General features: G+C 33.9%; 1 protein-coding gene across 3 annotated transcripts in view; it reads right to left on the bottom strand.

The window, feature by feature from the left end:
- The window catches only part of EXOC6B (exocyst complex component 6B), a 613,649-nt gene that overhangs the window by 175,338 nt on the left and 424,481 nt on the right, over positions 1–13,830 (bottom strand). For all 3 annotated transcript variants that reach the window (XM_081265351.1, XM_081265353.1, XM_081265352.1), the window contains one exon: positions 2,906–3,047. In XM_081265351.1, coding sequence (XP_081121477.1) covers positions 2,906–3,047 — 142 coding nt within the window. The remainder of the gene's footprint in view (positions 1–2,905; positions 3,048–13,830) is intronic.

Raw genomic sequence — 13,830 nt, 5'->3', positions numbered from 1 at the left:
GAAGACCTAACTATATGCTGTGTACAACTTTAAAATACATATTTTTAAAAGAATGGAAAAGAATATTCTTATGCAAAAACAAATAATAAAAACTCGGGTGGAACTATATTAATATCATAAAAAGTAGATTTTTCAAACAAGGAATATTAAAGGATGAAGAGGGTCATTTTGTAATAATAAAGGTATCAAGGTATCATGGGGACATAATAGTCTTTAGTATGTATGTACCTACTAATAGGGATTCAAAATATATGAAGCTGATAGAACTGAAATCCACTAATGAAAATTATTTCAACACCCTGTCAGTAAATGACGGAGTAAGTATAAAGAAAATCAGTGAGACTATACGAGCCTTGAATAACACTATCAACGAACTTTACCCATTTGATATTTATAAAATATACCACACAGTGATAACGAAACACATAGTCTTTCCAAGTGCAAACAGAATTTTAGCAAACTCTACCATATCCTGGGTCATAAAATAAGTCTCAATGGATTTAAAAAAACTGAAATTATGCAAAGTACATTCTCTGGCCAAAAAGGACAGTAAACTTAGAATTTGCAATACAAGCATAACGATAAGAATGTCTAAATATTTGGGAAATATTCTAAATAACCAAAATATCAAAGAAGAAAACACAAGAGTAATCTGAAAACATCAATTGAATAAAAATTAATAACACACCGGGTGTGGTGGTGCATGCCTGTAATCCCAGTGGCTCAGGAGGCTAAGGCAGGAGGGTTGCGAGTTCAAAGCCAGCCTCAGCAACTGCAAGGTGCTAAGCAACTCAGTGAGACCCTGTCTCTAAATAAAATATAAAACAGGGCTGGGGATGTGGCTCGGTGGTCAAGTGCCCCTGGGTTCAATTCCTGCCCCCCCCCCCGCAAATTAATAACATATCAAAATTTATAGACTTTAGCTAAAACAGTAATTAAAGAATAATTTCTAAGATTCAAATACTCATGCTAGAAAATAAAATCCTCAACATATCTGAGTTTCTACCTAAAGTAACTAAAGAAAAATTAATGAAAACTAAGTAGAAGAAAGCAATAAAGGCAGAAATCAATGAGACAACTGGTCATTGGTTAGATTTCTCTCTCTCTCTCTCTCTCTCTCTCTCTCTCTCTCTCTCTCTCTCTATCCCCCCGTACTCTGAGGCCTTCTTCAATGTGGTCTCTTCCACAAGGGCTTCCAGACTAGAATGGAGGCCTCAGGGCAGCTGTGCTGTCATTAGCATCTCACCAAGGATATGGAGGCTGCATCATCTTGTATGATGTAGCCTTGGAATTCACAAACAGCTACTTCTGCCATGTTCTATTGGTTACAATCAAGTTACATGCTTGTCTAGATCCAAGGGGAAGATGATTAGATACCTCCTCTTAATGGGGTAGCATCAAGGCTATAGAAAAATATGTGGTAAACAAGGTATTACGTAGTAGACATCTTTGAAAAATGCAGTCTACACTATAGACCTGCTTTGGTGTAGAACATTATTTCCCTTTAACTTGAAAATTACCTTCTAGGTTTGCTGTGGTACCAATTTTTGGTGAAAAAGGCTCTCAATTTCTGTTTATTTGAAAATACCTTTATTTTACTTTTAATTTTCGAAGAATATTTTCATTTGAACCTGGGGTCTCCCTCACAAATGCTAATAAGCAAGTGGTCTACCACAGAGCTACATCCCCAGCCTGGGATAACAGAGTTTTATTTGGGTTGATAGGATTCTTTTTTTCTTCTAGCACTTCAATGTTATCATTTTACTGCCTTCTAGTTTGCACTGTTTCTGATAGAAAGTTTGCAGTACTTCTTATATGCCTTTTTTCTTCAACAGATTTAAAATTTTCCTTTTATCATTTATTTAGCAACCTGACCAAAACATACCTTCATGTGGCTTTCTTTGGTTTATCCTGCTGAAGACTTTAAAGCTTCTTGAATAATTAAGTTAAGACTTTTTCCTCAATCATGAGCGAATTTTCAACCAATCATGTTCATCTTATTTTTTAAATTATGGAATATATTATGTAAGGTTTTTTCCAGAAGCTCTTATCTGAAAATTTCCTATCTGTCACTGGTGAGTCTATGTAATTCTACATAATAAGGATAAAAAGTCCACATTCTAAATACAGCAGAGAATAAAAAAATGAGTCTGGTTCCCCAATGATGATGTCACAGAGCAACTAACCAATAGAGCAACTGGTTACCTCTGAGAAAAATAAAACATTTTTTTTGAGAGAGAGAGAGAGAGAGAGAGAGAGAGAGAGAGAGAGAGAGAGAGAGAGAGAGAATATCTTAATATTTATTTTTTAGTTTTCGGTGGACACAACATCCCTGTTTGTATGTGGTGCTGAGGATCGAACCCAGGCCGCACGCGTGCCAGGCAAGCGCGCCACCACCTGAGCCACATCTCCAGCCCAATAAAACATTTTTAAAATCACTTTCTAAAGTTTTTTATTTTCCAAACAGAAAACATTTCTGACTGATAAATGCATACACCATTTGTACTGCAGACTAAAAAGAGTTTGCACATAAGATGTACTTAGTTTCAAAATAAAATTTCAAAGCAAAGTGATTGGGAACTACATTCTTTTGACTATCTTTGGACTTAACAGGTTTTAAATGGTGTCTATTAAATGCATCTCTGCCTTATATCCCTCTCTAGATTGCAAGCTTCCTTGTGACTAGACAGCTCTTCCATATTAAATACAGGTCTAGGCATTTTTAGACATTCAAATTAGCTTGTTGATATGCTCATTTCTAAATGTCCTATAAAATATTTCTTTTCTCTATACAGTCTGATTCCATCAGGAACAAGGACACTAAAGACAAAACTTTTTTTCCCCTTCACAAAAGCGAATATTCAAGTAAGACAAAAAAAAGCAAAGGGGTGTTTCACTCTCTTACGTTCACATTCTCTGACATCCAGGTTGAACTGTTGTAATGCTCCCAAGGTGAGCTGCCTTACTTCAGCTTCCAGCAAAAGTTGCATCAAGGATGTAGCTAAGTGCTTGCACGCTGACATACATGCTGTCTGAGCCACCTTTCCCTGAAATACAAGAATGTAAACCATAAAGTTAATGGATGAAAATGAAACTAAAAAAAAAAAAATTAAAATCACTCATTTTTCAATTGGGAATTCCCCAGTTTCCATAAGGTTTTCCCTTTTATGATATCCTTACAGGCACACAACCTTGTAATTAAAGCACCCAGCAGCAGCATCAGAAATACTAGGTGCATTCCCATCAGTCATAGTAGCTATAATAGTTAGCTACAATACACAAAGCCCAGCTAGGGGGTCAAGAAATTCTTCTTTTTTTAATTGACAGTACATAAACAATACTCAATATCATAAGTAAACTGAGAAATAATATTCCTCAGAGAATATATGAGAAAGTCCTCCAATAAAATCTTTAAAAAATTTGGGCTGGGGTCGTGCGTGGCTCAGAGGTAGCGCTTGCCTAGCACATGCGAAGCCCTGGGTTCGCTCCTCAGCACCACATAAAAAATAAATAAATGGATAAAATAAAGGTATTGTGTCTAACTACAACTACAAATAAATATTTTTTAAAAATCTTGAAAAGTAGGGGTTAGGTTGTAGCTCATAGGCAAAGAACTTGCCTAGTATGTGTGAGGCACTGGGTTTGATTCTCAGCACCACATATAAATAAATAAAAAACAGTCCATCCACAACTAAAAAAAAATTTTAAATAAATGTTAACAATAGTTTATAATTTATATAGAAATCAGTATTTGCTGCTTTATGATTTCTTACATATAAAAATGATAATTTAATACAGAACAATTCCTCCAAAATAATCAAGAGGATGAACTTATTTTCTTCCAAAAATGGATTTTAAAATTAATATTTGACTGTTTTCTTAAGACAGAATGATATGCCTTAAAAAGTTTGAGTTTTTAAATTAGTGAATTCTCCTTTTTGAAATTATGAAATACTCAGTCATACAGAAATATGTAGAAAATCATATGATTGACACTTATGCATTCACTAAACATTACAAATGTGGGCTAAGTTCCTATGCAGTGTCTTTAATTATTTCCCTCCCTCTCCTTGGAGGTAACCATCGTATTAGATAACCTTATCGTATTTTAAAAGTACTATTGTGACAAGTATATAAACAGAAAAAATATCCTATAATATTTTACACATTTTAAATCTTCCTATACTATCTTATGGTATGTCCTTCTGCAACTAGCTTATTCAATTCATTATTATGAAGGTGGAGATTTTGAATGTATTACATGTAGCTGTAGTTTATCCCTTTATTGTTCCATAGCATTCCTTCTTGGGAATCTATCACAATTAACTTGGCCATTCTTCTATTGCTGGAAATTTAGTTGTTTCTTCTTGGTTCCTTCACTTGTTCCTTCCTTCCTTCCTAGTTCCTTTCTTTTCCTTCTGTTCTTCCATTTCCTTTCCTTTTTTTTCTCTTATAAACAAATCATAGACTTATAGAGGTCTAGTAAGAGATAATGAAAATTCAGAGTCTGAATAAGTGTCCCTTTTATATGTTTTTTTTTCATGGACTTTCCTGGGCCAGGGCCTTCACAAAAGTAGCAGCTTTTAAATGAAAAAAAAAATTATACACACACACAAATAAAACAACAATAAACCTTTTTATTTGCATCTTTTTATACATTTTGGATAATTCCTTTTTAGTTTTTTTATTTATTTGTTCGAATTAGTTATAAATGACATCAGTATTCATTTTGATTCATAGTATACAAGTGTAACACAATTTTTCATTAATCTGGTTGTACACAAAGTAGAGTAATATCATTTGTGTCTTCATACATGTACCCAGGATAATGATGTCTATCTCATTCCACTGTCTTTCCTACCCCCATACCCCCTCCCTTCCCCTCCCTCCCCTTTGCCCTATCCAAAGCTCCTCCATTCCTCCCATACTCCCCCTTCCCATTATGGATGATTCCTTTAGGGTTACTTTTCAAATCTGCCAGAGTTGAAGAAGAAGGCTATCGCTACTGTGATTCATAATGTAAATGCTTACACATGAAAAAGAATGTAAAAAGAAAATGGAATCCCAAATATCTAATTACAAATGGCGAAATGTAATACATTCAATGATATGTTCTGTTTATGCTGTTTACAATATTTCTGAGAATATCACTTATTGAGTAATTCCCAGCACTTAGTACTACTATGAATTTTTCTAATTAAACAAAGATTTTTGTTTTATTACTTTGATTATTTTGTGCAGCTGGATATTTTCGATATTTATATTTGTCTAAAATGTGTAACAAAATTAACAATAATGATCTATTTTAACATAAATACTATAAAAATCTCTCATCTATATGATTCTGTTTATATTTTCTGATGATCTACATTTTACATGAATTAAGGCTACAAATGGAAATCCTTAAGTTGAGGAGCAGAGGCCATGTGGGAAATAGGCAATGGAAGCACCAAAAATCTTAAAGAGAAAAGTCCCATTATAATAGACAGTCATGTTAAATGTCTTGCTTTCAATTAAACCCACTGAGGACTTGAGACAGGCACCTCTAATGAGCAATAAAGTTCAACAGTTGTCAGATTAGGCCTAGTGTGAACTCTCAGGGACAGATCAAGATGTGAAACGATCTGTGATTTTTGACAATGAGAGTGAAGAAAGAGGTGAGACTGAAGTGGATGCACAGAGACAGCACAGTAGATTGGAAGCCAAAGAAAAGGGAAAGGACCTAACCATTTCTTGGGCATCACTCTATACCAGATGTGCCTTTCACATGTTAAACCATTTCATTTAGTATAGTCCCTCAAGAATTAGTAGTATTTTTTCTTATATGTAAAGAAATTAGGATTCATCTTGAGAATTAAAAACAAAAAAACCACACACTTATTTGATATTTCTACTCAATCTCAAATCTGTGTTTTTCCACCAAACCATTACCTCAGGAAGTGATGTAACATACTGTATCACTGTATTAGACTAGAATAGTTGGGCAAAAATAGTTTCAGAGAGTATCAGGGGATTAAAAAGATTATCCAAGAGAAAGGTTAGGCCCAAGCAAATAAGGTAGTAGTAGTTTAGAAGCCAACTCTTCTAAGAATCTGCTGGAGCATACTTTTTAAAATTGTAGTGTAACATCCTCATCCAGGCAAAAACAGACGCTTAAGGGACCCAAAAAAACTGAACATGAAAAATCAAAGAGCTTAAAAACAAAACAAGACAAAACAAAACAAAAAACAGAAAAGCTATAGGCTAAGATAGTATTTGCAAAATTCATTTCAAGTAATAACAACCAATCATCCAATGATAAAAAATTGGCAGTTTCACCCTCTTCATTAAGTAATCCTAATATGAAGCAAAATCTAGAGAAAAATTTTTAACAAAGATCTCAAGGACAAAGCAAGAATTTGAAACTAAGAAAACATATACTGACCAAATATTTCACAAAACTGTTGCTACAGGTATCCAAAAGACACTTTTGTCCTAATCGACTCCAATAGGACAAAAGTGTCTTTTGGATACCTGTAGCAACAGTTTCAAATCAGTCCTGATCAAATAGAGGCTGTATCTTACAAAATTATGCTAGAACTAAGGCACAGACTGCACTAAAATAAACAGAATGTTAGAAAAGAGGGAAATGAAATAAGTATCATCATTGTAATACTTTAAAATATGAGAAACATGGGATACAGGAAGATTAGGGATATAGGTATGCAACTAGCTCTACAGGCAACATCATGCTGTTTCTACATGAATCTATAATATGTACTCCATGACAGTCAGTAAATATAAACTGCACAACCTGGAAGTCAAATACCAAAGTACTTAAATAATTCACATTATTTATCAATCCAGTTACAATAACTTTTTGTAAGTTTTGGGAAGTACAGAGGAGTAAACCAGTAAGAAATTTGATTGTTTTTTTTTAATTTATTTATTTAATATTTATTTATTTATTTATTTTGAATTAATTTTTTTATTGGTTGTTCACATTACAAAGCTCTTGACATATCATATTTCATACATTAGATTGAAGTGGGTTATGAACCCCAAATTTTACCCCAAATGCCGATTGCAGAATCACGCCTAGTAGGGGATAGGAAAGGTAGCAGAATACAACAATTACTAATAGGGCATTATGTAAAATTGTGGATGTGTAACCGACGTGATTCTGCAGAAATTTGATTGTTAATTCAATAAGCTAGACATATTCCTATAGCAAGAACCAAAACTTGGTAGGAGTTAAGATTCTACTTTTTAAATTTGTTTTACTTTTCACTGTGCAGCTTTTTGGTAACCATATCAACTCACTGTCTTCAAAAATATACACCAGAGTCATATTCCCTTATTTTAATTATCTCCTTTACCTCCTATTCTCTCCTTATTTACTATGCTACTTGTACCATGACATTATGTACTGAATGATGCTCTGCATTGTCATTTCAGGCATTTACATTGCCTTTAAGAGCACATGGCTTGCTCTGGAGAGAAATGAAAATGAAATACAACATACCAACATTTATGGAATGCATAAAAATCACTTCTAAGAGGGAGGCTTATAGCAAAAAAAAAATGCCTACATCAACTAAGAACAAAGATCACAAATAAACAATAATATACTTCAAGGAAGTAGAAAAATAAGAACAAACTAAGCCCAAAATGAGCAGGAGGAAGGAAATAATAAAAAATCAGAGCAGAAATGAATGAAATAGAAACTAGAAACACAACAGAAAAAAATCAACAAAACAAAGATTTGTTTTTGAAAAGATAAAATCAACAAAACTTTAGCTAGATTAAGAAAGAGAGAAGATTCTGAAAAATGAAATCAGAAATGAAAAAAGACATTATAACTGATACTACATAAATAGAAAGGATCATCAGAAACTTCTGTTCACAATTAAATACCAAGAAATTGGATAACCCTGAAGAAACAGATGAATTCCCAGACATATATCACACCCAGAATAAATCATGAATATATAAAAAATATGAATAGACCAATAATGAGTAAACTGAAATTAACAGTCAAAACCCTTCTACTAATGGCATTACCAGTGAACTCAACCAAACATTTAAAAAACAAACACCAATCCTTCTCCAACTTTTACAAAAACATAGAAGAGGTGGATTACTCCAAAAACTCATTTTCAAGGTCATCATTATCCTGATACCAAAGCCAAGCAAGGACATTGCAAAAAAAGAAAATTGCAAACCATATACCCATAAACGTAGATACAAAAAATCCTCAACAGAATTCTACCAAACCAAATTCATAACTGATGTAGGCAATGATATTTTCTATATGACCACAAAAACCCCGGCAATAAAACTAAAAATAGACAAATGGGTTTATATCAAACTACAAAGCTTCTGCACAACAAAGGACACAGTAGAGTGAAGAGAAAACCTGTAGAGTGGGGTAATATATTTTCAAAACATACATCAACAAGGGGTTAGTATCTACCATGTGTTAGGAACTAACACAACTCATTATCAGGAGAAAACACATAACCCAATTAAAAACTGGGCAAAGGACCTGAAGAAAAACTTCTCAAAAGACAACATACAACATACAGGCATATGAAAAACTACATTAATCATCAGAGAAATGCAAAATAAAACAACGATATATCATTCTCATACCTGTTAGAATGGCTACTATAAAAAAGATGAAAGATAAGAAGTGTTGGCAAGGGTGTGGGAACAGGGAATACTTGTATGCTGAGGGTAGAAATATAAATTAATATAGCCATTACAGAACGCAGAATAGAGATACCTGAAAAATTAAAAAGCAGAACTACCATATTATCCAGTAATCCCATTACTGAGTGTATATCCAGAGGAAATGAGATTGGTATGTTAAAGAAATATCTGCAGTCTCCTGCAGCTTTATTCACAATAGTTAAGATACGGAACCAACCTACATGCCCATTTATGAATGTCTGCATAAAGAAAATGTGGTATGGGGCTGGGGATGTGGCTAAAGCCGTAGCGCGCTTGCCTGGCATGCATGCGGCCCGGGTTCAATCCTCAACACCACGTACAAACAAAGATGTTGTGTCCGCCGAAGACTGAAAGATACATATTAAAAATTTAAAAAAAAAGAAAATGTGGTATGTATGGAATACTATTCAGCCTTAAACTGAATACTTGAAAATTGTTATGAGAGTACTTTAAGGTGTTTTTCACCATAAAAGTGATAAGTATGTAAAGTAATGCATAAGTTAAATTGATTATTTCATTTATTTAGTCATTCATTCCATGATACATACATATATCAAGAGAGATTGCACACCATAAATACATACAGACTGTATTTGTCAATTAAAATAAGAATGAACAAACTTATGCTACTTACAATAAAGGGATGATTCTCACAATATGATTTTGAGCCCTAAAAGCCAGATATAAAATCAGATGTACTGTATACTTCCATTTGTATAAAGTTTGAAAACAGGAATAAATAACCATCCTGAAGACATGTTATGTTCCTGCTTAAAAACCCTTCCATACCTTGGGGGATATGAGGACTTTTCTAATAGTCTCTGGATGCTGCTTACACACAATGTTCCAGTTGGGAAAAGGTATTCAGCTTCATAGTTATATTCATATGTTATACTTCATTAAAAAGCTGACTTGCTAAAATAAAAAGTCATGATTTGCAAGGAAAGAAACTCTGACTTCTTTGTCATAGGTAAAACTAAATGAAGTATAGTTTAAGACTGCACAAAGTAAGTATGCAACTGATAACTAACTTTATCTCTTGGGGATAACATCCTCTTCTGAAAAAAGAAAGATAACATACACTGTTACTTAGCCTAAAATAAAATCAAACACAATTATGATAAATGTGTAGAGATCTTACAAACTCCTTTGAAGAAATACAGAGACTAGTATTCATTTCTTTCAATTACTAAGTACTTCAATTACACACATACCAAGTGCTATATCCTAATATTCAGAAGCAAGTGAGTAGAGGTGAAAAGCCTGGAGCAAGTACTGCCCTCCTCAATACCTCTACCAGCAACACCACAGAGGTTACTTACATTTACTGAGCACTGACCATGAGTCAGATTTTTCTTTCTTTTTTTTTTTTTCTTTTTTTCCTCAGGGTTGGGGATTGAATCCAGGACCTCACATATAAGAGGCAAGCGCTTTACTACTGAGCTACAGCCCCAGTTCTATGGCAGATTTTTTTGAAAATGTTATCTCATATGATTCTTACAAGAACCCTCTAAGGTATTTAATCCTTAATTTACAGATAAAGACAGAGAGGCTAAGTAATTTGAATACATCCTGTACGTGATGGGGCTAGGATTTGAATCCAGCCTGTCAGACTCCAAAGACTCTTTAATCTTTTGATCCTGCCTACAAATAAAGGCCTTGTGATGGCTGCTATATCTTTTGGTTGCTCTGTGATTTGGGGTAAAGGAATGGAGAGGACGGGAAGATAAAAAATCAGTCAAATCCAAAAGGCCAAGATGTTGAGTAAGAATTTTCCTCAATTCCCAGAACTGAGCAGGCAACAAAAGAATGCTGAATTCATAGCAGATACTTAGACTGGACTCCAACCACAGTGATCCCAGGTTCCCGATCATCAAAGATCTTACATAAATGACTTCTAGTGGCCAACCAAAAATTTTTCTTCCTGTGGATGATCTTAGGAAATTTGAAAGAAATAATATGGAAAGAAAGGTGAGGAGGATTTTACACCAGCTTCCCCTTTTAAAAAATCATATCTATAATGCTTTTATTTACTTCCCAGTGTTTACTCAGCGGCTTTTTAATCTCACATCAACCTTCTCTTTATAAATTTCTTTATAAATCCCTTGTTTAAATACTGGTATGTCCAACTTTATCTTCGTATAATTACTCAAAGATTTTTTTTTCACTGTGAAATAAAGAGCAATTCAGACAAAAATAGATCAAGCAAGACAAGTGAGAACCATTCAGAGAGGAGGTGACATTACCCTTTCACTTATGCACCAGTAGCTGTAAAATAACTCTTCTTGTCATGACTCTATTTCCCAATGCTCTAGCCTTACCTCTACATAGACACTTCTTTTATTAGGGATCCTTGCCTTAGTCCTGCCTGGCCATGGAACTTGATTGTTGGATTGCTCCTATAATTTCTCTTTCTCTATTGAACAAGGAAGCTCTTTTATTCTCTTTTTCTTAATATCCATTAGCTATGGGTGAAGCTATTTCATTCCCAGAGCAATGAGACTTCTGCTTATGTTGAATGGATGTTCAATGCATAACATTCTGAAGATCAAGTTCTTGTATATGTTTGTGTTATCTGGGACTCATGTCTGGAACTTCGGTTCCCATGTGATGAAAAAAATCCCATGGCAAGATTTTAATCCACCCTTATACCTAAATCACCTTTAAAATTACCTTCTCAAATAGATCCTTCCACAGCTGAATCCACTTTTTGGGAAGCATTATAATTCTTTTTAAAAAGAACATTCTTAAGTTCAATTAGACAATCTGTAAAAATATATGCTCGTTAAAGAGAATGTACAAATCCCGATTCTATACCCATATGCACATGTGCACATAGACACATACACACATATTTCCTAACAGCTAAAGTAAAATAAGCCCAAAGATAATTGAAATACCATGGGAAAGATGAGATATTACTCGAAGACATGAGTAGAGCCTATAATAAAATGGTGGCCTCTCAGTAAAAATAAATAAATAAATAAATAAATTTGTTTTCTTTTCCTTAATAAGAAATAAGCAAAAAGAAAAACAAAGAAAAAGTGAAGGAAAATAATCTGTATCTAATTTGTCATGAAGTAAAAGAGAGCTGGAAATATATACTCAGGATGAAAGAGTCAGAGGACATAAAAAGCTGGTTCTGAGATTTTTCCCAGTTTTTTTCATTTTCTTATTCTCAGTCACTTTTCAAGAAACACAAGAAATCCTTTTGAAAACACTTGTTGCTATGGATGATTTTACTGAAGGGTAATTACAGACAGTAAATGTGCAAATCTTGTGTACAACTCAATGCCTTATATGTATTTTAAAACTATGAAATTGCAATTCAGATTGAGAAAAGTTTTACAAACCCAAGAGTTCCTCATGCTCTTTTCACAGCAATAGACCTACCTATACATTGAGAAAACATCTTTCCTATCTTAGAGACCCACAGATTAGTTTTGTCTGTTCATCAATGTCATATACAAGGAATTCGACAGACTTCTTCTGGGCATGTACCCAAAGAAAGTGAAAATCACCACCTCCTAAAACTATCTGCACTACCATGTTCACTGGAGCATTATTCATAATAGCCAAGATATGGAAACAAACTAAGTGGTCATCAATAGATGAACAAATAAAGAAACTATGGTATATAATACAACAGAATAGGCAGTCCCCAAATAAACCAAGATCTTTCTGTTTGCCACAATATGAATAATATTGGATGATGATATACCATGTAAGTAAGACAGGCACAAAAAGAAAAATATTACATGATCTCACTTGCATGTGAAGATTTAAAAAAAAAAGAAAATTCAAATATATCAAAATTGAGAACAAAATAGTATTTATCAAGGATGGAGAGATGAGGGGATGATAAGGAAATGGGAGATATGAGTCATAGGATACAAAATAATAGATTTGTAGAATGAACATAGTCTAATGTACATCTTGAGGATATAGGTCATAAATTTGTATTGTATATGAGATTCATGATAAATGAGTAAATTTTTAGCTGGTTCTTATAACATATAGAGAAATGAGTAACTATGTGAGGTTAGGGATATGTTGATTTGCTTTACTCCAGTAACTTTTTACTGTCCATATATATATCCCATAACATCAGGTTATATACCTTAAATGTATACAAAAACATTTATTTTTTTCAAAAATCCTGTCAGGCACAGTGGCGCATGGTAACACCAGTGGTAATACAGTGGTAATACCAGTGGCAATACCAGTGGCTTAGGAGGCTGGGGCAGGAGAATTGCAGGCTCAAAGTCAGCTTCAGCAAGGCCAACTTAGTGAGACCCTATCTCTAAACAAAAAAAGGACTGGGGATGTGGCTCAGTGGTTTAGCGCCCCTAGGTTCAATCCCTAGGTTCAATCCCTAGTTACCCACCCCTTGCTAAAAAAGAAATCCTAGTAATGATATCTTTTGTGCCTGGCTTCTTTTCTCAACTAATGTTTTCGAAATTCATTCATTCATGTTGTTACATATATTCATAATCTGTCTCCTCTTCCTGCAGAGGGCTACATATAAATCACAATTTGTTTATTCAGTTTTCTATTGATAGGCATTTGAATTATTCCCATTTACAGATAAAGTTTTTTGTTTTTGGCTTTTTTGGTACTGAGGATTAAACTCAGGGACATTTAACACTGAGGCATATCCGTAGCCCTTTTCTAGGACCTCACTGAGTTTCTTAGGGGCTCACTAAGTTGCTGAGGCTGGCTTTGAATTTTCGATCCTCTTGACTCAGCCTCCCAAGCACCAGGATTATAGGCATGCACCATTGTGCCCAGCATACAGATAAAGTCTTTAAGTGGAAATATCCACACAAGTACCCACAGCAATTAGTTAATTTGATGAAATACAACCTATCAACTTTTTTCTTATGGCCAATGCTGTTTGTGATTTACCTAAGAAATCTTTGCTTACCTCAAAATCATGAAGAGGTTCTATTCCATTTTTTTAGTAGACTTATTGTATTAATTTTCACATTTAGCTCTATACTCCATCTCAATTTATAGCATAGGGCAGATGTTGAGATTAATTTTCTTTTCAATTCAAATACTAGTTTCCTGGATCACTTCTATTGAAAATACTTTTTCCCACTGATTGAATTA

This window comes from Spermophilus citellus (genome assembly GCF_964194105.1).
Source record: "Spermophilus citellus genome assembly, chromosome: 13".
NCBI lineage: Eukaryota > Metazoa > Chordata > Mammalia > Rodentia > Sciuridae > Spermophilus > Spermophilus citellus.
This window is presented reverse-complemented; position numbering and strand designations above follow the sequence as displayed.